The following is a 23532-nucleotide window of genomic DNA, read 5'->3' on the forward strand; positions in this document are numbered from 1 at the left end:
CTAAGACGCAGTCCTGTCTGCTCCAACGTCAAACAAGTGGGTGAATCCGTTTTAAGTGGCCGCAGGGCTGGAGTGGATCACCTTTCAACCCCAGTCGGCCCCGGCCCCCAGTCAACCCCGGCCCCCAACAAGCCCCGGAACCCGGCTGCTCACCTCACGTCCGGCTCCGCCGTGGCTGCGTGCAGCGGCAGACGGCCGTGCTTGTCCGGGATGCTGTGCTTGGCCCCGTTCCTCAGCAGACTCACACAGCCTTCCAGCCACCCCTGGAAGGCGAGAGCGGCAGCCCCGTCACGCCGCAGTCCCTCGTCACGCCGCAGTCCCACACCACGTGGCCCAGACCCTCCCTCGTGTCCTCCCCCCTGCTCCGCGTGGCTGAACGAACTTCGCTCTCGACTCGGGCGGTTCAACACGCGCCCAGCCCACACGCCTCAGCAGGGCCCAAGGCCTCGAGGTGGCTCCCCAGGAGGCTGACTCCTAGGCCCTCCCTGCGTCCCCCACCCACATTCCCAGGGCCACCACTGGTGTTCCACCTTCACGGCCAGTTCCCAGGGCACGTGACAGGGGTGACAAATCCGCTCGAGCCTCCCGTTCGGGGGGCTCAGCCCTGAAACGTGCTTGCCCGAGTCTGACCTCAACACCATGGTCCTGCCTCCGACACTCGTCCCTGGTGTCACTCCTGAGCCCCAGCCTCCTTCTGTGCCTCAGTTTACCTACAGCCAAAAAACAGGCCTTGGTCCTCTTTTCCAAGTTCCCTTCCTACTGACCCTGACCGGAGACAACACCCTGCTCATTCTAGTCAGTCTCCTGCCGACACCACCACCCGCCCGAGCCCTGCTCCCATGGCGGGCACCCTGCCACCTCCTGTGGGGTTGTTACCGGCATCCTCAAAGGGTTCCCCATGGCTACGTTTTACCCACTCACAGCTCCCCAAGAAACTGCATGAGCCCCGGCTGTCCCCACATCCCACGCTCCTCCCTCCTCGGTCACTCCCGAGCAGGCAGAGCTGCGGGCGCACCCCCTTTCTGCCCTGTAGACCGGAAGTGGCTGGCTCAACCCCACTGATGGCCAAGGCAGCCTCGGCTGCCAAGGGGCATGGCTCCCGCACCCACCCACAACCACTGGGGCTCGCTCAAGGAGACTGATATGCAGATGAAACTGTTATTATGAAGAATAATTGATAGCTTTCTTCCCAGCCTACCTCCTTTCACGTATAATTAAGATTCAAGATTCCCGAGGAAGATAAGGAAGATGACTGGAGATTTCCCTCACAAAATTGCAAATAGTAAAAACCAAAATGTTGTCAAGTGCTCAGGGGAGAAGGGAGATAGATAATGGTAAGAAAAGAATCTTTTGGTTCTGAAAAGTCTGGAAAAAAATCTTTCAATAAAAGCACAGGAAAATGCATGGGCTATAATATTGAACATGATTTTGTAGAGTTGACCGATCACTTCCACGTCTGAAACAGTTTTCTTCTTATGCCAGCGTTTACTAAGGAATTAGATCTGGTTTAGTCGCCAATGTCCACGTCACCGAGTTCTCTCATTAAGAGGAACAAAGTGGACTGACCGGGAGACCCAAAGGCAGGCATGTTGGAGAGATGTCAGAGCCGACAAAGTGTTGCGGGTTTGGAAACACAAATCTGATGCGGGACGGTAGGAAACATTTTTATCATTTTGCAACGTTTCCTGGCACTGTGTGTGCGTGCGGTTTTCTTTCTTTCTTCGGAAAAGGGCTGGGGAAGCTACCGAATACTTCCAAAGCCCGCGGTCGGTCGAGGTTCGAACCCACAGTCCGCCCCGTACTGACCGGGGGCCGGGCGCGCCCGCACGCTTCTGCTCTGACTCCGACGGTGCCACACCCGGCTGCCTCTTCTGCCCCATTTCACTAACGCGGAAAGAGGCACGAAGAGGGGCAGCGACGTGCCCACGGTCACACGTCTGTGGCGAACCTGCCTGTACCCTGAGTTTGGAGCTGCAGCTGAGACTTTGTCCCCGAGGCCCCTTTGCCAAGTGTCTCGTTGATACTTGAGCTCACACGCTGCCAGGGGGCGTGGGGGGCTTCGCAGGGCACACCCAGGTGGGGGCCCCAGGGCGAAAGGGGAAGGGGCCTGCCTTGGGGGGCCATGCAGCAGCGGGGACGTAGCTAAGCAGGTGGGTGATGCCACGCAGCGTCCTGCAGACATGCTCCCCTCGGGCGTCTCTGCAGAACGTGTCCCCTGAAGAGCTGACTGCCCGGGTGGCCGGTCCCTAGGCTCATGGTCACCGTGGCACAGAGGAGCACCTCTTCCTGGCCCCATAAGCACCCGTCTGGCCCAGGAGAGGCTGAACTTAAGAACTGGGAAAGGAGTGCAGCTCGGTTCCCCTCTGCTCTAAGTGCTAGTAGCAGCCAACTTCAGAGCCATCTCTGTGGCCTTTCCCCAACCCCGGACCCACATTCTCCCTTTTCCTTGGCTCAGAGATGCCGACAAACCCCGTAGCAAGGGCAGCTGTTCAGGCGGGTGCTCGAAGGGAGGGCCCTGGGTGTGGTCCGGCGTCTGTCTGAGACGAGGAACCTCACCCAGGACCGAGGGCCAGGGGTCTCTAACGTGAGTGGGCAGGCAGACTGCCGGGAAGGGCTGTCTGGCATTGCAGGCCCCCCGGCCCACTGCCCTGGGGTCCAACCCAGGAATTCTAGGGCGCCCTCCTGGAAACTGCAACACTGGAAAGTTCTCCCCAGGCCCCCGTGAGAGCCCTAGAGGAAGGGGCCTGGGGACTGGCAGCAAGAAAGTGGTTTGTGCAGAGAATCTGGGCACAGGGCCAGGTCACGGCGCCCACGCAGAGCGTGGCCGTGCGGTGTTGGGGAGGCAGGGGTCCTACTTCTGATCCGCAGGCAGAGGCAGCCTGGAGGTGGGGGGTCGGGGGTGGGGGGACCCAGGGTACAGCCACCACCCTGAGGGGCAGCAGCAGCAACTGCAGGAAGCCGCTGCGGCAGCCACGGTGGTGACAGCGGTGGTCTCCAGGAGCCGCAGTGGAGGGGAGGGAGGACGATGACATCGTGGGGCACTAAGGAGACCTTGTTTGACCTGGAGTGGGGCTTCCCAGAGGGCTTCAGGGAGGCTCCGAGAGCCAGGGCCGGCAGTTTCTGGAAGGCCCAGCAGGCTTGCTCTGGGGGAGGGAGAGGCGGACCCGACCCTCCCGTGGTGAGGGCTGGCCCCACACAGACTTGAAGCTGAGCACTGACTGTGGGCTGAGCCCTAGGCCAGGGGTGGCCCCTCGGGAGCCTGGTGTCTCTCCCCCTCCCACCCCTACTCTCCCCAGGTCTCCTCGTCAGTGACAGAGGTGCTCACCCTCTGCCTCCCATTCCACTCATCTGACCTTCAGGCCCCACGGCAGCCACAAGGATGCTGCCCCCTTCAGGGCATCCTGGGGGGCCTGAGAAGGGGCATCAGGGGGACCAGAGATGCCCACGGGGAATTCCGATGAAGACAGCTGTTCCTCTCACGGCGCTGTCGTCTCTATCTCAGCTCTAGAGAGTTGTCGGGAAGGGCCAGAGGGACCGGAGTCCACACCACCAGCTCTAAGTGGTGGCACAGCCATCGGAGAGAATTGACGCAAAGCTTCACACTCAGATTCCCTGGGCCAGCCGCGTGGGCCCACAGCACCCCCCACCCCCGCCGTGGGCCCCGTCACAGCACCCTGGCCCACCCACCCACCCCCGGGGCCGAGCAGACGTGGTCCGTACCAGGTAGGCCGCCAGGCACAGGCTGGTGCGGCCACGGGCATCCTGGGTGTTGACGTCGGCGCCCATCTTCAGCAGCAGCCTCACGGTGTCCGCCTGGCGCCCGGACACAGCGTGCATCAGCGGGGTGCACCCTGGAACGAGATGTCCGACAGCTCTCAGACCTGGGGCCCAGGCCCCGCGGAGTGGACAGAGCCTGCCTGCTCCTTCCCCACACTCTCTGCCGACCGGTGCCCGCCCGCCTCACGAACCCAGGAGGGCAGAGACAAAAGCTCTGCTCCTCCATCCTCTTGGAGGCGGACGCCCTTGCTGCCTGCTGGTAACCCTGACACTACCGGTGTCCCTGGCTACACAAGTGCCCCTCCTTTCCACCCCTTGTCTCCACCCACGACTTTCAACCTTGGGACGGAGAAGTTGGAGACAAAGGCAAACCAACTGGCTTCCCTAGAAGAGGAGATGCAAAGGAATCTGTCCCTCTGTTCCCGAGACCCGCGTTTAAAGAGGTGCCAGGGGCCCGTCTGCCACTCGCCGGGCCGGCTCACCTTCGCCGTCACAGCACTCGAGGATGGACGGGTCCTCCCGGATGGCGGTGGTCAGAGCCCGGACATCGCCGCTCGCTGCTGCCTGGTAGACCAGGGTCAGGTCCACTTCCTCCAGTGACTCACCTGCGTGACTCAAACGGAGACATCCTCGGTGTGCGCGGGATTTGCTCAAAGGACAGCACCCACAGGTCGCCTGTGTTACTGATTCACGAACTCCTCTCGGTGGGCGGGCAGAGGGCTGAGTCAGCCGCTCACTGGCACCCACACCACTTCCCAAGAAAGGTGGGCCGGGGTGGCCGCAGGGCGGTGTCACCGGGGCTGGGAAGGAGCTGTGGGGACTAGCTGTGCCCTGAGACTTCACCACTCCCTCCAGGCATCGGACTGCACGGAATCTGAGACCACAGTCCCCGCTTCCCCTTTCTATCGGGAACACGGCACTTTTGCTTTCAGTGATCCGGTGTACCCACCTCTGAAGGTGACTTCGTGTCTCTTCTTCTCGGTCCTCCAGCTCTGCTCCTTACCCTTTTCCCCGGCCCGCTCTGCGCCCTGAGGACTCACCCTCGCTGATAGTTCCACCTGGCCCCCGCCCACTCCCCCTGTTCTCGGAGACGCCGGGCAGGAGCTGGTGGGGAGAAGGGAGAGAGAGGCCTTGCCTGCCATCCCGGAGCACAGAGCCCACCGGGAGGCCCCCCTTGCCCAGAGCCAGCTCCCTGGCTCCTTCTGGGAATGAGCCTAGTTTTCAGCTCTGCCTCATCTCTGCATGTCGCCCCTTCACAAAGGCCCCTCCACGAGAGCCAGCTGGGGTTTCAGGTCAGGTGTTTCCAGAAGGAGCAGAGCCGCATGCAAGTCCTCTGACTGGTGGCCACCGGCAGGGCACCTCTGCGCACCTGGGCCGGCAGTGATAGTGGAACTGCGGGTTGAGCGAGCCCAGGGCAGCACTGGCAGGCCTGGGAGGCCAGTCCCGCTCACAGGGACCCCACGGCGCGATGCCATGCCGAGCCCTCCACTCACACGGCTTCTCCACACACAGCCTTTGTTGGGGAATACGTGGGAGAAAAGTCGTCAAGTTGAGTTTTGCTCCTAATGTGGACATCATGCCAGAGAAACCTCACAGCTCTGACCGGCCCCTCGCTGGCAGGGGTCCTGACCCCTGGGCGTGGCTCCTCTTGTCCCAGTACTCCTGGGACGTCAGTGACGATTTTTCAGCAGCCCACCTATCCCAGGAGGAGCTTGTTACTGGAAGCGATCCACCGGGGCCAGCAAACGGCCCCGTACAGCGAGTAGCTGCCCCCTGCTGTAGCTGCAGGAGGGGCGTCACTGTTGGGTTTCTAAAGCTGACACACTGGGACACCTGTCCCCAGTGGGGGGCGGGGGCACTGGCAGGTGAGGGACGGGAGGGACAATGCCACTTCCGCAGCGAGAGCCACCGGCTTGGGCTCCAGTCTGGAGTGTGACCACCAGCTGTGTGAATTTGGGCCGGTCACCGTCTCGCAGCCTCGGTTCCCTTTTCTTAGCAGCTGAGGGGGACGACCGCCCGTCTTGGAAGCTTGCGGCGGAATAAACGGGTTACTCCTCTGAGCTTCTAGGACAGGGCGTGGCGTGTGGCAAGCGCTGTGCACACTTTGTCACTGTCGCTGCCACTTTCTTTTTTCTTGCAGTCGAGGGAGCTTTAGAACTCTGGGCCACGTAGAGAAAAAGCTCTTTCTTCGAATGGCTAGTAGCGAATCTGCTCGCTGCGCGGAACTGTCCCTGTCGGTTAATTTCTCGGGTTTGTTCGTTCGTCTGAACACCAGCTGGACTAGTAGGTGTGAAGAAACCCTCCCGGAGTCTGGGCCCTCGGCTGAGGTCGCTCGCGGTGCCTCTGGGCGCAACGGACAGAGCCCAGACTCGAGGACCAAGGCAGTCCCATGACACCCAGAGAAGTCGGGGGCGGGACCTGGGCAGGAAGTTCCTGGGGTGGCCGAGGAGCCCCGTGCCGACGGCCTGCTCACATCTCACATAACGTGTTTACGGGACGCACACAGGGGTTTATAGCGTGTTTGCCGCTGAGAGTGACAGGGTCTGCAGGCACGCCCCTCACACCCTGGGACACACGCAACGGAGAGAAGCAGCACCGCGCTGCCTGACGGAGTCAGGACTCCGAGACAACTTCCCTGGAGGGTTCTAGAAGGGCCGTGTTTGTTAGAGATGAACCTAGGGTGCTGTCTTTGCCCCAAACACGCCCACTGAACGCACTGAAGGATGGCGGAATCCATTGTTTTTGTTGCTCACCTCCCCTCACCCTACTGGGGACCTCGCCAAATTATCTCCTGGGGACCACCCTCCTCCACTTTCAGCACGGGGGCTGATTCAGGGGAGCTGGTGCATCTCCGAACAGGGCAGCAGATGTGACCTAGAACCAGCCATTCAGCACAAAGGTCACCCTGGGCCCAGAGGCCGGCCAGGGGCGTGCCCCTCTGAGGGCCCCTAATGGGCCCGGACAGCAGGACTGGGTCGTCAGGAGCCAAGCCTTCCTTTCTCCCACCCCCCGTGAACCTGGGGGACAGGCCGGGGCATCTCGCGGGGGGAGGGCCTGAAAGTCAGGGCCCCCAGAGAGCAGCAGAGCTGGGTAAGACAAAGAGGTCACCGAGACCTGGCAGCACCGCCTGAGCTCCCAAGCGAGCCACACCTGACGCCCGCCCGTCTCTGGACCAGTCACAGGTGCCGACAGTTCTGTTTTGCTCGAGCCGGTTGGCACCACAGCGTGTGTCTTCCTGTTAGTAACAGGGAGAGGTCCGCCTGGACCCAGGTCTCAGTGGCAACACACGGGCAGAGGGCCCAGGGCTTTGGCCGGCAGCAGGCGCCCTGGGAAGGACGGTGACACTAAAGGAGTCGGAACAGTGGTGGCATCAGTGACAGCCTAGTGGCCAGACCGGGGAGGTGATGGGACTTTTCCAGTCTTAGCCGGTCGTGCCCCGTTGGGGTCTGCGGCCCGTGGGCTGAAGGGCTCCAGGCGGAGGACATGCAGCAGCGAGTGCGGGGCACGGGGCGTGAAGGGGCCTGAGGTCCCATGACCCAGAGGGAACGGGAACAGCTGTGTTTACTCTGGAGATTATTCTCCAGGGTTATGACTGAGACCTTGAGATATTTGAAAAGCTTTCTTTTAAAGATTGTTTAAAATAATTGTGATAAATACACCCAACATAAACTTGCCATTTTAATTACTCTCCAGTGCCCAGTTCAGTGGCTCGCTACACAGTCACACCGCCGTGCCACCGCCGTGCCACCGCCGCCACCGCCACCTGCAGAGCTCCTCCCACCTTCCCCAACTCAGACCCCATGCCTCTCAGACTTTTTTCAAAGCTCCCTATTCTCTCCTCTCCCCCTCCTGGCCCCGGCTCCTGGAAACCAGCATTCCCCTTCCTGGCTCTGGGAGTGGATGGCTCCTGGGTCCCCCATGTGAGCGGAATCAACAGTCTGTGTGCTTCGGTGCCTGGCTTACTCCACTCGGCATCGCGTCCCTGCCGTCACCCACCCGGTGGTGTGTGCCCGTTGTCTCTGGGGGCCACGGCGTGTTTATCCATTTATCCGCGGATGCACGCTTGGGCTGTTTTCCACGCTTTGGCTATTGTGACCAATGCCGTCGCAAACAGGGATGTGAAAATTCCTTCCAGACTCTGCTTTCCGTTCTTCTGGGTGCGAACTTCAAAGCGGAATTGCTGGACCATAGGATAATTCCACTTTGAATTTTTTAAGGAACCCCGTGCTGTTTTCCGCAGTGGCGTGCTGTGCCACTTTCCATTCCCACCCACAGTGCTCAGGAAAATCTCCCATTCTCCCCGTCCCTGCCGACACGTGTCATTTCCTGTTTCTGTTTCTCGGGTTCGTTCATCTGAGCACCAGCTGGACTAGTAGGTGTGAAGTGATATTCGTGGTATGATCACGCATTTCCCTGTGACTGGTGACGCTGAGCATCTTTTCACGTGCTTCTTGGCCATGGGTGCATCCTCTCTGGAGAGACGGCTACTTAAGTCCTTTGCCCATTTGTTGACTGGGTCATGTGGTGTGTTTTGTTATAATATTGTAGGGACTCTTTGCACACCCTGGATATCTGCCCACCAGGCACACGACTTGAGTACAGTGTCTCCCACTCTGCGGGCCGGCTGGTCACTCTGTGCGCGGCGTCCTCCGGGGCACGGCGCTTTCACTCGGACGCAGTCCACTGTCTGTTTCTCTGTGTGTCTGTCATCACATCCAAGAAATTGCCGCCAAATTGGATGCCATGGAGCCTCCCCGTGTTCTCCTCTAGGAGCTTTGTGGTCTGAGGTCTCTGATCCATTTTGAGTTACTTTTGTGTGCGGTGTTAGGTGAGGGTCTGATGTCATTGTTGCATGTGACGGCCCAGTTGTCCCAGAACTGTCTGTGGAAAGACAATTCTCCCCTCTGCCGGACGGTCTCGGTGCCCTTGTTGAAAATCAGCTGAGCACCGAAGTGTGAGATTATCCCCAGACTCCCGGTTCTGTCCCATAGGTCTGTAGGCCTGTCTTTGGGCCAGGACCACACTGTTTTGATGACTGTAGCTCTGTAGTAAGGTTTGAAATCAGGAAGTACGAGGCCCTCAACTTTGTTCTTCTTTTGTAAGATTGCTTTGGCTCCTTGGCATCCCTTGAGATTCCCTATGATTTTTGGGTGGATTCTTACATGTCTGGAGAAATGCCATGGGGATTTCGATAGGGATTACATGGACTCTGTAGCTCTCTCTGGGCAGTATCTTAACAGTACTGTCCTCTCATTCATGAAATCCCGCACGCATTTCCACTCGTTAGTGTCTTTCTACATTTCTTTCCGCAATGTTTTGTAGGCTTCAGTGTGCAAATATGCCACCTCCTCGGCCGAGTGTATTTCTGAGTATTTTATTCTTTCTGATGCTGTTGTCAGTAAAATTGTCTTTAAAAGAGCTTTTAAGCAGACGTGTGTCTGGGTCTATGGAACTCCAGCAGTGAGAGAGCCGCAGGCGGAAGTGGCGGACAGAAGAGGGTATTAATTACTGGGACACCGTGGAAACATTTTGAGTCACCTCAGGAGGCGGTGAGCCTCCTGTCCCTGACGATGGCCAGTCTGGGCCAGATGGCTGCCAGTGGGGTGGACGGCAGAAGGAACGCAGACACGAGTGGATCCCCGGTGGGGGAAGGAGAGACTCGGGAGGCGAAGTGGAATGTACTTCTCTGAGTTCCTGCCCCAAGACAGCATCTGAGCCACAGAGCGATTAGGAAACAGGGAACGAAGGGGCCCCCACGAGGCTGCGGGGACCCAGCCCATTGGAACTGTGGTCGGTGCGGGTGAGCGAGCTGCCCATGAGGCAGTCGGAAGACGCTGGGGAGACACGAGTGAGGGCGAGGTCACGATGCCAGGTACGTATGAGGACAGCAGTGACAGGCGGTCCTTATGGAGCCTCAAACAGGGGCAAGAAAAATGTTTTCTACCAAAGGTCACAGAACCATCTCGCACAGGGGCCCCCAACCCCGGGGCTGCAGATGGGGACTGGTCCATGGCCTGTTAGGACCGGGCTGCACAGCAGGAAGTGAGCGAGCGAAGCTTCGCTCTCATTGCTGCCTGAACCCTGCCCTCTGCACCCCCATCTGTGGAAAAACTGTCTTCCAGGAGACTGGCCCCTGGGGCCAGAGAGGCAGGGGACCACGGGTTTAGGATGTGCAGAAGGTCGAACCAACAGAGAACACGTAAGTTCCCCCTTCTTGCCTTCCTTCTCTCCTTACGTGTCTATCATCTACCTATTGATCATCTATCGATCATCTATCGATCAGTCATCTATTTATCTACCATCATGTACCTCCCACCTATTTTTATCATGTCGTTCTTTCCGTCCAGCTTAGTGGCGGGCCACGGTTTGACCAGCTCTTGCCTCTCTGGCCGTAGGAAAGTTGAACAGCTAGACTTACGTACTGCTCACAAAGAGAAATTCCAGAACTCACGCAGAGGAAGAGAGACTGCCAGTCAAGAAAGGGAGAAAGACACAAAGGAACAAGGAGAGCGAGGCATGTGGACAGAGGCGGCCACGTTTTACAAGGAACCGTCGCAGTATGGACTGTAGAGACGGCTGGAAGAAGGTGCCTCAGGAAGGCGTGGAGGCGACGTCTTGGACAGTCCTCAGAACTTTCTCATACTTTCTCCACGTCCCACAAGGAGTCTACAGTTTGACGGTCACCCAGGTGACCGGGCTGCGTCCTTCACAGGGAAGGAGGGCCGCCCGAGTGCCACGCCGCAGGGACAGAGGCGGACGGCCCAGCGTGTCTGCGCTGAGTCGAGCCCTCGATGTTTGACGGAGCTGTGAAAACATGCATCTGTCTGACTCTGAAATATCCTGGATGATTTCAAAAAACGAACGGGTACGTATTTTGAATTTTCATTAATGTTTACCTAAAAATTGAAGGGCAGGGGTTCTCTCCCTCATTTTCACGGTTAAGAGCCAGGACGGCTCTCGCGCTGTGTCCCCAGTCGTCCGCCTTCCTGCCGGGACTGGCTTGTTAGCAGCGGGGCCTCAGCCCCGGGACCGGCGGATGCAGGAGCGGCTCTGACAAGATGACCTTCTCCGGGCCTCTCAGGCCTCACACCACGTGGCTTCCTCTGGTCATGCTTCCCAGGGGCCCTGCCCAGGGAGCCTGGACCCTCTGACCATGGGGTCCCCTTTGTGGAAATTACCCAGAGGGCAGAGGCATTTGTTCTGCTTACATGGTGACCGTCGGTGGAAGGGCAGGCCACGGTAGGGGTGGATGGGCTCTGGCAGTTTTGAGAAGCCAGACCAGGATGGCCAGGAGGGCCCTCGGGTGGCAGAGCCCGCCCTCGAGTTACCCGTGAAACCCAGCTCCACTTAGGGCGACTGCAGAGGAGTCTGCAGACCCTTCTCCGATCTCTCCTCGGGGTGCAGATGATCACTGCAGAGGGCTGCAGTGGGATCCTTCACCTGCATGCCAGCACCTTCTCAGGGGAGCGAAACTGCCGGCACAGCGGGTGCAGTCTCCATCCTGGACAGGGATGCTCCCCCCTGGAAGATGGGCACTGAGTGTGACTGCACTATACCAGGGGTCTCACACAGCACAGGGACGGATCACTTAGTAACCAGTGTCCTGGGTGTTGCCCCAGTTCAGGGCCTCGTACCCCCCAGCAGCCTTCTCCAGGGTTGGAGGGGACGCTGGAGAAGTAGCGTTTGGGGGCTTCCTGGAATGACCTGTCAGTAAGGTGCTGAGGCCTCTGTCCCATCTCAGGGAGGTGCCAGCCCTTCCCTGCACCCAGCCGGCTCCCTGTAATGACAATGCCGCTCACTGGTGATAAAGAGTCTCTGTGGCCTTGACCGGGACCCCGAACCAGGAGGGGACCAGGTCCGCTGGTGGAATGAGAAGCCACGTGGGACCAAGCTGGAGGCCACCAGCACAGGTGGCCAGCATGAAAGCAAAGTCGGCCTCTTGTGGGGCACCAGGCATAGGACACGTGCAGGCGATGCAGAAAAATGGGGAGAGCGCAGCCCCGAGCTCAGGGTTTGAACCCCAGCCCTGCCCCCACCTGCTGGCTGTGCGACCCCAGGGAGCTGCTTGCCCTCTGTGTCCCCACCTGTCAATCGGGGCAACGACAGCATTTACCTTGCAGGGCCATCCTGAGAGCCAGTCCATGAGGTGTGCAGACAGCACGGCCGGCACGGAGTCACTGTCCACCCTCCCCGACTGGTGTGGCTGTCACTTCTCAGACGCAGACGGGCACCTCTGTGTCTCTCCCCTAATGATGAGGCCCCACACTTGGCCTAGCACATGCTGTTTCTGCTGTCTCCTCTGCCAGCCCCTTGGGGGTCCTGGCTGAGGCTTTGAGAGTGCTTTATCTCGTGCTAGTCTTGGAGGGAGGAAAAGAGTTCCTTTCCACATTTCACAGAGAGAGGTCGCTCCCAGCTTCCTGCAGGTAACAACAGGGAGAACAAATTCTCGAAGCAGCCTCGGTGCCTCGGGACCTTATGTGGCAGGCGGACAGCATCTCGAGGGTCAGCTCCGGCCACAGGCAGGTCTGCGAAACAAGACACTGCAGCTTTTTGAATCTCAGCACCTGCTGTGCCCCTCGGGCAGGTGGCTCCTCCGGCCTGGGAGTGACACCCTGTGGTAGGTATCTGTGCCAGGGGCAGGGCCAGGGCCCGGGACAGGGGTGGGGATCTGCTGCTGGATGTATTTACATAGATGTACTTTCATTTTAACGACACAGATCCTCACACAGGAGGCCTCGGACGTCGACGCACAGGGCTCTCAGACATGTCCAGTAGCTGAGCCGCTGATGCGCTTCGCACACCCAGTGGGTTTTCTCCCTGAGTCTCGGGGGGCTCCTGGCGTTGCAGCTCTGCGCCAGGCGCTCTCTGGTCAGTGGGCAGGCACACGGTGTACATTTCACGCAGCTGGCCTTGAAAATGAGGGCTGTTGTTTCAATCATCCTCCTCGGAGCTCCCTTCTGTCCTCGGAGCCAACTGCAGGACCCCGCCCACGTCTTCCGCTCCAGAAATGCTGCTGTTTGCCTCGGGGTTTGCCACGTCAGTGGGGACTGGGGAGGTGAGCGAGAGGGGAAGCAGCAGGGTTTGTTTAGTTTGGAGGAGACCAGGCTCGCCTGGACGTGAGAGCTGTTTTCAAACGCTGGACAAGGCAGAAGAGAGTTGAGCTTGTTTTCCGCGTGGCCGGAGGGCGGAGGCAGTTCTGATGGGCAGGAACTGGAATACACGGGTCCGGCTTCTGAGCAGCCAGCACCGGTCGGGTCAGGGAGGGGTGGCCCGGAGGGGTCGTTGGCGCCTCTTTGCCACTGTGTCAGCAGGCTCGGACCGACCTGTCTCGAGCACTCCTGGCGAGGACACCTGTGCTGAGCAGGCGGCCCCTAAAGTTCTCCCGTGCGGGACAGTCTGTGCGTCCTCGTCCTCGTTCGCACCAGTGCAGCTCTTGCTGGGATGCACTGTGGCCCCGGCTGGGAGGGGTCTGGAGGAGGACCCTTCCCAGCGACTCTCCACTGCGGCCGCCTGCCAAACGGCCCCGAGTGCCGGCATCTCCCGAAAATACCGTGAGAAAACGGGTGCAGTTTGGGCAGCTGGTCCAGGCACCTGAGGTGGAACAGGCCTGTCCCTCCGTGGCCATTGTGTCACCCCTGGAGCCTCGTGACAGTCACAGCCCAGCAGCTGGCCTCCCACACATGACGTCACCCTGACTCTGCTGTTCCGCCCATCAACAATTCCTTCCCTGAGGTGACAGGATCCCGTCCTGCTTCAGAATCGCACTGACCCCGTCGTGACGCACCCACCCTCACTTCCTATCCACAGTCAGACTGCCAGGGGCTCCCAGGGGGCCGTTCCCGTGGAATCTCCTCCTGACACTGGCATTGCGGCTGGCCCCACCTGCCATAGCTGTGGTGTGAAGGCAGAGGACAAAACCATCCTGGGAGCACTGCCCCCCGTGACTGCGCCAGTTCTGGTTGCATGGACCTGCCTTTGTTACAGAAATGAGTTCCAGCTGCTGGACGGCAGCGGCTGCAGGAGGGTGGGCTGTCTGGTGGGGGCGGGTGCGCACGTGTTTGCTGCTCTGACTACACTTTCTTGCCCACCTGGAAAGCTGACAAGGGCAGGAGGAACGAAACGAGCCCATTCCTCCCGATCCTGGGAACAGAGTGGGACAAGCGATGGAAGAGGAGCCTCCTGCCCCATTACGCAGCTTCACGAGGCGATCCCAGTGCTTTACGTAGAGCTGAAATGAGAGAACAGCTCCCCTCAACTCTCCTATGACAGACGCATGGATTAACTAAGGCTGACGGGGCCCCGAGCATCGCCCTTCTGTGGGGTTTTCCAAGTCTCCCGGCGCCATTGGTCGAAGAGGCTTCCTTCTCTCCACTGTGTGTTCTGGCTCCTTCGTGGAAACTTTTTTGCCCGTATGTATGTGGCTTCATTTCTGGGCTCTCAGTTCTGTCCCGTCGTTCTCTGTGTCTGCCGGTGCCGTGCTGTTTTGATTATTGGAACTTTGTAGTATAACTTGAAGTCAGGGAGTGTGACTCCTCCAAATGGATCACAGACCTGAACATAAGACCTGAAACAAGAAGTTACGTAGAAGGAAACATAGGTACTAAACTTACAGACTTTGTATTGACTTGACTGCAAAGGGCAAGAGAAGTGAAAGCACAAACAAACGATGGGACGATGTCAAACTACAAAGCTTTTGCACAGCAAGAGAGACCACCGGCAAAGTGAAAAGGCGACCCAGTGAAGGGAGCAGGTACCTGCCAACAGCAGCTCCGACGGGTTAATATCGCGTATATGATATGATACATTACGTTATAATGTATATGAGGTTATATATAATACACGTATATATAGAACTCATGCCACTCAACACCAGAAAACCCCAAACAATCCAGTGAAAACACGGGCGGAGGACCTGAACAGACCCTTCTCCCAGGGGCACACAGGAATGGCCAGCAGATGCGTGAAAAGATGCTCAGCCACACTGGCTATGCGCTGGGGAAATGCGAATCGAATCCACAGTGAGGTGTCCCCTCACACCTGTTAGAAAGGACTTTATCAACAGGACAGGGAGTAACAGGTGCTGGAGAGGCTTTGGAGGAACAGGAACCTCAGTCACTGCTGGCGGGAACGTCGCCTGGGGCAGCCACTATCTCAGAAAATTAACGATAGAGTTACCGTAGGACCCAGCAGCCCCTGTCCTGGGTATCTGCCCCCACAATCTGAAAACGTGAGTTTGCGGAGATATGCGCACCCCTGTGTTCACTGCAGCACCGTTCCCGGTGGCCCAGACGTGAGACACCCACAGGGCCCTTCGGCGGGTGACGGAGAGAGGAGGTGTGGTGTGTGTGCACAGCGGGACAGGACCCAGACACGGGAAGAGATGAAGCACCGCCATTTGTGACGACACGATGGACCTTCCAGACGTCACGCTGAGTGAGACAGGTCCGCCAGAAAAAGCTAAGAACCACGTGACTTCCCTCAAGTGTGGGACATAAAGGTGAAAGCAACAAATAAACAAAGAACCAACTAAATCTCACAGACACAGACAGCAGTGCGGCGGTGCCCAGAGGGAAGGGGGAGGCAGTAAAGGGGGTCAAATATAAGGTGATGGCAGATGACTTGGCTTTGGGGGGCGGGCACACAGTGCAATACACAGACCACGGGTCATGGAACTGCTCCTTGAAACCTGTACGACCCTATTAGCCGATGCCACCCCATCAATTTAATAAACACTAAACCACGCCACCGGAGCCCCGAGCGTGTCATCTTGGGAGCTCCCGGAGAGCGACTGCAGACGTGAGTCCTCGGTGAACAAGAGCTCTGGCTTCCCGGCTGGATCTGAACCTCACAGAGCACGCTTGCCTCAAACGACCAATGGGTTCACCGGGCGCCCCTGCGCCCCGCGGGGTTCTGCGGCCGACTGGGCAGAAGGACTGGCCGAGAGCAGCCCCGGATCCCAGCCTGGGCGGTACATCGGGGTCACCCGGAGCTTCCCAAACCGAAGCCCCGGTGCCACCCAGGTGTTTGTTTTAGCTGCTCTGTCCTCTTATCTGGTGTCTCGCTGACAGCATGGGGTCACTAAAACCATGACAGCTTGGACGAGAAGAGCAGACAGAGTCCACATGGGTCCCCACCAAGGTGCGGGTGTGGTGCACTTTCGGGACACAGTGGCAGGACGGGCTTGCGCCTGGCCCACCGTCGGTCCTCACCCTCCACCCACCTGCGGGCTGGGCGCGGGCCAGGCGAGGTGCTGGCGGGAGGAAGCCTGGAGGCCACAACGCTGCAGGCGTGAGCCTCTGCCACCTCCCCTCAAACCGGGACTGCTGCCTGCTCCCACTGCGTCCAAAGGGACACGGTCAAAACGGGTGGGAGCCCAACCCAAGGTCACATGAAGGAGAAGCTAAGTTCCCAGGAGCAAACAAGGAGAGGCCAGGAGGCAAAGAGGAAGAAAGATGGTGGAGAATCTGTTGAGAGGGACCCCCGTTCTGGAAGGCCTGCAGCAAGCAGAACTCCTGAGAATGCTGAGCATGTGCGGGCTGCCATCAGCAAAGGTCGGCGACTGACAGTGCGGGACCTGGAAGCTGAGCTGGGGACTCCAGACACTACTGTGTCCGAGATTTCGACGCAGGACCCTGGCCTGAAACGTGTCACAGCAAAATTCACTGCGTGGCTTCTGCTAGCGGAGCAGAAGGAATGTCGTGCTGTAGTTGCTGAAGGCTGGATTCAAACTGCTGCCAATGAGCCCGATTCCCTCCAGAAGGGCGTAACTTTGAAGGGGACCGCGGTGCCCTTGTCCTGTGTAGGATGTTCTTGTGTCCCGTGCCTTCTGCAGCGAGCACCCGTTTCTCACGGGGCGCAGCTGGCGCTTCCTGGGCAGACCGTGTGTGTCTGTTTGTGCCTCTTTGATTACTTCCTTCCGGCACTTTCCTAGCAGTGCGTGAGGACACACCCCTCACCCCGTTCTAATGACACCGTGCATCGCGGAGTGCTGAAAGTTAGCACCCAGGTGAAAGGACGAGAGCGCATGGTTTGCAGTGGCCGTGTCTTTGATTGCTCCAGAGAGAGAACTTTGTCGTGGGCTCACGGCCTCTTTGCAGATTATTTACTGGTGTCTTCTCTACCTGGTTATGGCGCCCGTCTTCATCGACCTGATAGGAAAGAGCTTTACCTTCGGTGGGCGCGCTGGCCCCACCTGTTACCTGGCCGCGGCAGCTTCTCCCTACTTGCCACTGCAGTTCTCAGCCTTGGCTGGTTCTTGGAAACACATCTTCAGTGTTTATGGTCACAGTACGTGGATATTGCACTTAAAATGTATTTCACTGTTTTCAGGATTAGGAAGACCGTCTCTCTGGAACCTTATATTTATTTGTTTGTCAACATGTAACTGTAATTAATATGAAATTTTTAAGCTCATTTTTGCATGCCACAGTTAATTTTGCTGGCAACAGTCACTCGCTGGACTGTATCCCTTTCCTGGCCGGTGCGACGGCAGCCTCAGCAGGTGGGAATCTGGGCGGCCGGCGGCCGAAGTCGGGGAGCGGGGCCCAAGGCGACCCACCCTGCAGCTCTGCACCTGGACAGTGGCTGCGGCCACAGAGGCTCATGGTCGGTCCACAGGGAGGGTTCTGAGTCCGCTTTTCTGTGTTTGCTGCACAGAAGTTTCAGTTGCAGAATTTTGAGCAGCACTCGTGAAGGAACTGAGACCCAGAACAGCCCTGAAGTTTGCCACCACCACCGCCCCCCCCCCCCCCCCCGGACAGCGCTGGCTCCCAGTCCGCATCACCATCTGACAGTCCTACCGACAGTGGGCATTCACGTCCCACGTCACGGTGAAAATAGCTCACTATGGTGAGAGTGTAAAACCCCCGGGACCACGTGTTCAGCATGTGGACGGGGAGGACAACCAAACTTGACTGAGGGACTAACAGACGTGTCGAACTCTCGAAGGTCCACGCGTGTTCTCAGGCAGGATGGCCCAGCAGTCTCACCAATCCTAATTAGGACACAGATTCATTTGTGGGTTTAGTGTCCTTCCAATAGAAGTGCCAACAGTTCTTCTTGGGGGGGGGGGTGTGGGGCTCAAGGAAATGATACTAACTTTTGTTTGTAAAAATAAATAGATCACTTGATACTTTAAAGAAGAAAAAAAGAATATACTCGGGGACTTGCTCGTCTCTGTGCGGCCCGTCTCCAGGAGGTGCTAGAAACTGCTTCTGTCATTTTGCCTGTGGCGTTTTGTGGGGGGGCAGTGGTTGGTGGCTGCGGGGATGGGGACAGGGGCAGATTTTTCACTGTACTTTGTTTTAGCCCCTGGAAGCGTTTGAATGTATCATCATTCCGAAGGCAAAAACAAACAGAGAAAACAAGAAACAGCCAAGAATACCCAATAAAAGGAAAGAAGGAGCACTCAGAGGTTTCCTCCATCAGACATGAGAGTAATAATTTAAAAGCGAGGTCAGCCTCCGGCATCACAGCTAGACGGGTCTGTAGAGCAGCACGGAGGGAGTTGGACCCCCCCACCCCCCCCCCCCCCGACAATGGCACTGGCCTGGGGTGTGGAAGCCAAAGGACAGGTGGCCTCAAGCACCGGCCGAACTGACCCTGGAGGCCAACTCTTCCACCCAGAGGGTCACCAGCAGAAATAGCCAAGGGAGCAAAGCTCTCCCCGGGCTGAGAGCTTTCCCGGAAAGTCACTTTCCTTCTGATGTGGATTTCCAGCTCAGGCCAGTTCTGCCCCTTCCAGGTTTCAAATATGAAGGGGTGCCGTGCCGTGGATTCGTAGCAGAGGGGGGCTGCGGGGGGGGGGGGCCGACGGTCTTGTCCGTGTGACGGGGAACTCAAGAGTTAGAGTTCAGCCTCAGTTGGTAGGCATTGAAGTGACTCATGCCCGTGGAGAGCTGTCATTCCAGGAACTGGGACGCCTGACCTGTGACTCCAGGAGGTCTGACAGGCAGCCTTCCAGCCCTAGAGGGGTCTGAGCCATGGTGTCCTGGGAGGGACGTCTGTGACTTAGACACAGGACTGTCGATCAGCAGATAAATTCTAGGACTGTGACTCTTAGGGGATGAAACTTTTCCCAAACCCCGTCCCCACCCTTTCTTCTCCCTGTACGGCTAGAGACGAGATGTTCGTCTCGTTACTGAGGGGACCCCCCCCCCCCCGTCTTTTCAGATCGCTGGTGTCTGAATAAAGCGCCCGTAAAGGTTCCAGTCCTTCTCTCTACTTACTGGTCCTGGGGGTGACAGGCAAGCGCGCTTGCCGGCTTTCCCGGTTTCACACGCGCCCTTACACAAGTCGTGTGCAAGGGCCGCAGTCCCCAGGGCCTAGTGTGCGTCACGTCATTAAATCGTGACAGCGGTCCCCGAAGGTTGTCAGAGCTGACCCACAGCTGACCCTGTCACCACCAGCAGCACTTGCTGGGTGGCTCCCGAGGGCCGGGCCTGCTTGGCAGCCACTCCGTCTTCACAGCAGTCCTCCTCCTGGTCGCCGCGGGGAGGGCGAGACGTCGAACAGCCAGGCCACCGCTGCCCCAGCCCCGCGTCACTGCTCGTCCCTCTGTGTCCCGGCCGTCACACGGAAACGGTGAGTGAGTTCGCCGACACATTCACTAAGGTGCCTTCCAGTTCCACAGGTGCGACTCTCCCAGAGCACACACTTCCGGGGCCAGTCCTTAAATCGACTTCTGCTGTGACCTCCCGAAACCAGACTCCGAGGGCCCATCCCGGCCCTTCTTGACATTCGGGTCTGTGTGGAGCCAGCCAAGTGGTGGCCGAAACCCCAGGACACCATTTCTGAACGGCACTGAGTAATCAGAAGGCTAAAGTGGCAACCAGGACGAATTCCTGGTTCTTAAAAACAAGCAACAAGCACCCGCCCCCCCCCCCCCCAGACTGCGCTCTGATTCACTGCGGTGAGTTAGAGAGCAGAGAAGTGATCTCAGATTGCAACCGAGGACGCCAAGGTCGAACCAACTGAACTAACTCTTCTCCCTTTTTACAAACCGCCGTTTCCATGCGACCTGTTTACGGGGCTGGGCTCCCCGAACCATCTCCTGGAGAAACGTCAGCCTTTTGCTGCGCAGAGCAAACGAACTGAGGAGGGAAATGAGGAGGGATCTGCCTGCAGAAGCTTTGACGAGGGACCCGAGCCCAGACTTTGCAAATCTCCCTCCGGCTCCCAACACGTCAGTCCCCACGTCACGTTCTGGGGTGACCCAGCAGTGGGACCCTCCTCTCCCTCCTCCTCCACCTCCACTCTGAAGGCTGCTGCCAGGGCACAGCCTGGCACCCTGGCCCTGGGAGAGGGCGAGGGCGGCTGCCCCTGAGCCGAGCCCATGGAGTGAGTGCATAGGGAGCCAGCTTGAGCAAATCTACCATATTTTTCAGACCATAAGACGCACCTTTCCCCCGCCAAATTTGGGAGGAAAATGGGGGTGCATCTTATAGTCCGAATGTAGCTTACCTGGCTCGCTGGGGGTGGGGGCGGCGGTGCATCGGGTTTTTTCCCCCTATTTTCCTCTAAAACTTACATGCGTCTTATGGTCTGAAAAATACGGTGTCTGCCTCATCCTGTCTTTGCCCTCTTGTGCTAGGGGCCACGGAGGGGCGGGCGGGCCGACAGAACCCCGGAAGGGGTCTCGGGGGTCACCGCCAGAGTTAATTCTTACACTGCCGTTTGCAGCTTTGCCCTTCACCTGGGTGGCCTCAGGCAAGCGGCATCAGCCCAGAAAAGCGAGAAATCCACCGTATCTCCGAGGCTGTGTGAGGCCCAGCGGAGGGCACGGAAACAGGTTAGCACAGTGCTGGGTGCGTGGGAGCTGTTCCTGAACTGGGCTCTCTGCTCCTCTGATTATCAATCAATTAGGACTCCCAGCCTGACCCTCAGCTCCCCAGCCCCCAGCTTGTCCTTGTGGGTCTGAGCAGCTGGGACAGGCTGCTGGGCTGGGGGACCGAGGAGCAGAGCCCTCTGCCAGCCAGAGGCACAGCACTGTGCAGGCTGCGTCTGTATTTGCACTGTCGAGCATCTTGAAGAGGCGGCGTGAATTCTACAACAAGGGGGAAACAGTGTTTCTAAAACTCCGGAAGAGCCAGTCAATACACCCACACCCTCGAACTGCGGGGATGGGGTTGAAGGACACCGAGCCCGGGGAGGGGCGCCCCCGCGTGGTGCTTGGCAGACTTGCAAGGGGTGCGATCCTCAGAAAGGCCAGCGTCACACAAGGCGAAGGGAGCTGCGGCAACGGCCCAGGTTACCGGAGACACTGGGCCCGCAGCCCATCAGCCGCTGACGCTTGGAGTGCTGCCCCCGGTGTGACCTCAGCACTAGACCCAGTGTCTGGACCAACTGCAAAGCGTCAACACTTAGGGGCTCCCTAGTCTGGTGTCCCTTTGGGTTAAATACACTCCCCAAAGGCCGGTGCTTTCTAATCAGTCCATTGTGATGACATCCCCTGAAATAAAGGTTTTCTGATGTGCAGAGAGAGAGAGAGAGAGCGTGAGCGAGCAATGAAGTGTGTTCCTAGTCCCAGACTGGACCCCACACTGGGCGGGCGGTGGGGTGGGGGGAGCGGTTGGGCCATCATTGGGGGATTGCTGGGTCGGCAGACAAAACTGGAGTGCAGACAGGCGAGGTGAAAGTGTGCTCACACTCGCAGGCGCACGCACACACAGACGGAGATGCGGAGAAACAGCCGACCATGGAGCGACTGGGGTGAAGCCCATTAGGGGGAGCCGGGTGAAAGACACACAACTGTTCTCTACACGACTCTGACGACACGCAGGTTCAAACGGTTTTCAAACAACCAGTTAAAGAATTAGAACACTGTTAAGTGTTACGTGTGCGTATTTTAAGACTCCGAGGACACGTTCAGAAATGGGACTCTCTCCCTTGCAGACCGGAACGGCCTTCCTCCGCCCCTCCCCCTACAGACCCAGTAAAATGTTGTCAGAACAGACTCACCAATGAGGAGGCGCCGTGTCAACTTTTACGAAGAAACCAACCCAAGGGCCCTTAGGAACCACACACACCCATTTACAAGTTCAAAGTTAACCTTAGGACAAAACCACAGTGACCTCAAGAGCTAAACCAGAAAGTCTGAGGTATTTGCTCACTCACGACACGAGTGAGTCCTCGGAGTGAGCAAACGCGTGTGTCAGACCACCGACAGGCTTCCTGATCTCCAGTGCGCCAGACACGCGACCCCTGCTCGGACAGGGTCTTCTCTCGGGAGGGTCTAGCTCACGCCCACCGTCTACACACCCCTGGACCTCAGAGCACCGACACCCTCACCTTGTCCCAGTCTGTTTCATCGCCACTTAGCAATAAGAACGGCTACAAATTCAGCAGCGTTTCTTTAAAGTATCTTTGTGTCCAAATGGTCACATCAAAGGAAACTGCACGGATGTCAGTTACCCAGTACAGCTGCTCAATAACTGCTACAGTGTTGCGGAGTTCGTGGACAGAGATGGCAGGAAGAGCTCAGTGTGGCGACCTAGTGCAGGGTCCCCAACCCCTGGGCCCTGGACGGGCCACACAGCAGGAGGTGAGCTGAGGGCAAATGAGCAAAGATCTGCTCTCATTAACGCCAGAGTTCCGCCTCCTGTCTCATTCCTGCCCCCGCCCGTCTGTGGAACAACTGTCTTCCCTGAGACCGGTCCCTGGTGCCAGAAAGGCTGGGGACTGCTGACCTAGTGGGCCTGGGGACGAGGCGCTGAGTTGAGTCGACCTGGCTGTGGGACACATGTCAGGGTCCATTCTGGAGGCCGGTGGCCAGGTGGGCCCTTGTTCCCTCTGGATGCCACACCCAGACTCTCCCTCTTGGGTGCATCTGCAGGCAAGAGCCCCTCTCCCTGGACAGCAGGCTAAGGCTGCGGAAGGTTAACCGTGTGGCTCATGAGGGGGGTCACGGGGGGGGGGGGGGTGGACAGGGCGGTCACAGCCTTCCAGCCGGGGGTGGGTTGGTGGGAGGGAAGGGCAGCGCAGAGGGGCAGCAGGGAAAGGGAGGGGCAGGCTCCCAGCAACCTGGTTTGCCTCCATTTAGCCTTCCAAGGACCTTGGCGGAGAATCCCCATCGCCCACCTGTCTCTCCCTCTCTGCTCCTCCTTGGTGACCGAGAGAGGGAGGGGCTACAGAACTTGAGGGTCGGTCATCTGCCCACGAATCTTCCTCTCTCTGGACGCCACCCTGAAAACCGACCACAGAACTCTCCCCCACGCTCCTGCATTTGTTTCCCTCCAGGAAGGTCTGGGAACCGAGAACCACCCCCAGAGGCCAGATGACGCCCCCTCTCCTGCCTCCTCACCCCCCCAGCCTCAGCTCTGCTCCCACACCCCTTCCAGATCTGCTTAGTCTTCCTTGGAGGCACCTGGCTGGCACACAGGGGTGTAACTGCCGCTTCTCCAGCGCAAGTCTGCGCCTCTGAGCGCTTCTTGCCGAGCACTCTGGTCTCAGCCTGTCTGTGAGCGGGAGGGGTGGAAACCCAGCCTGGCTGGAAAGCAGCCCCCCGGGAAGACGTCATCAGTCTGCATGTGCGCCAACGGCTCATGTCGTCAGTAAAACACACGGTCGATCCCAGAAAACAAGCAGGTTTAGGCTGGATCGCGGCTCTGACGTTTTGTTTCGAGGTGACCTTGGGCAAGTCTCGACCTTTGAGAGTTTCCTCATCGGTCAAAGGGGGGATGAAGGTGGGGCTGGAGTGTGGATTAAAGGCTGGCCTGCCTGCACCCGGCTCTGCCTCGGGCTCTGGATCTGTGCCGA

The 23532-nt window shown here is 58.5% G+C and overlaps 1 protein-coding gene across 1 annotated transcript in view; it reads right to left on the bottom strand.

Moving 5' to 3' along the window:
* The window catches only part of ANKRD55 (ankyrin repeat domain 55), a 62854-nt gene that overhangs the window by 35281 nt on the left and 4041 nt on the right, over nucleotides 1-23532 (bottom strand). Inside the window, exons 2-4 of the mRNA XM_045204834.3 lie at nucleotides 4260-4382; nucleotides 3721-3851; nucleotides 154-263 (exon numbers count right to left, since the gene is read on the bottom strand). Coding sequence (XP_045060769.2) covers nucleotides 154-263; nucleotides 3721-3851; nucleotides 4260-4382 — 364 coding nt within the window. The remainder of the gene's footprint in view (nucleotides 1-153; nucleotides 264-3720; nucleotides 3852-4259; nucleotides 4383-23532) is intronic.

The sequence above is a fragment of the Desmodus rotundus genome, chromosome 1 (genome assembly GCF_022682495.2).
Source record: "Desmodus rotundus isolate HL8 chromosome 1, HLdesRot8A.1, whole genome shotgun sequence".
Taxonomy (NCBI): Eukaryota; Metazoa; Chordata; class Mammalia; order Chiroptera; family Phyllostomidae; genus Desmodus; species Desmodus rotundus.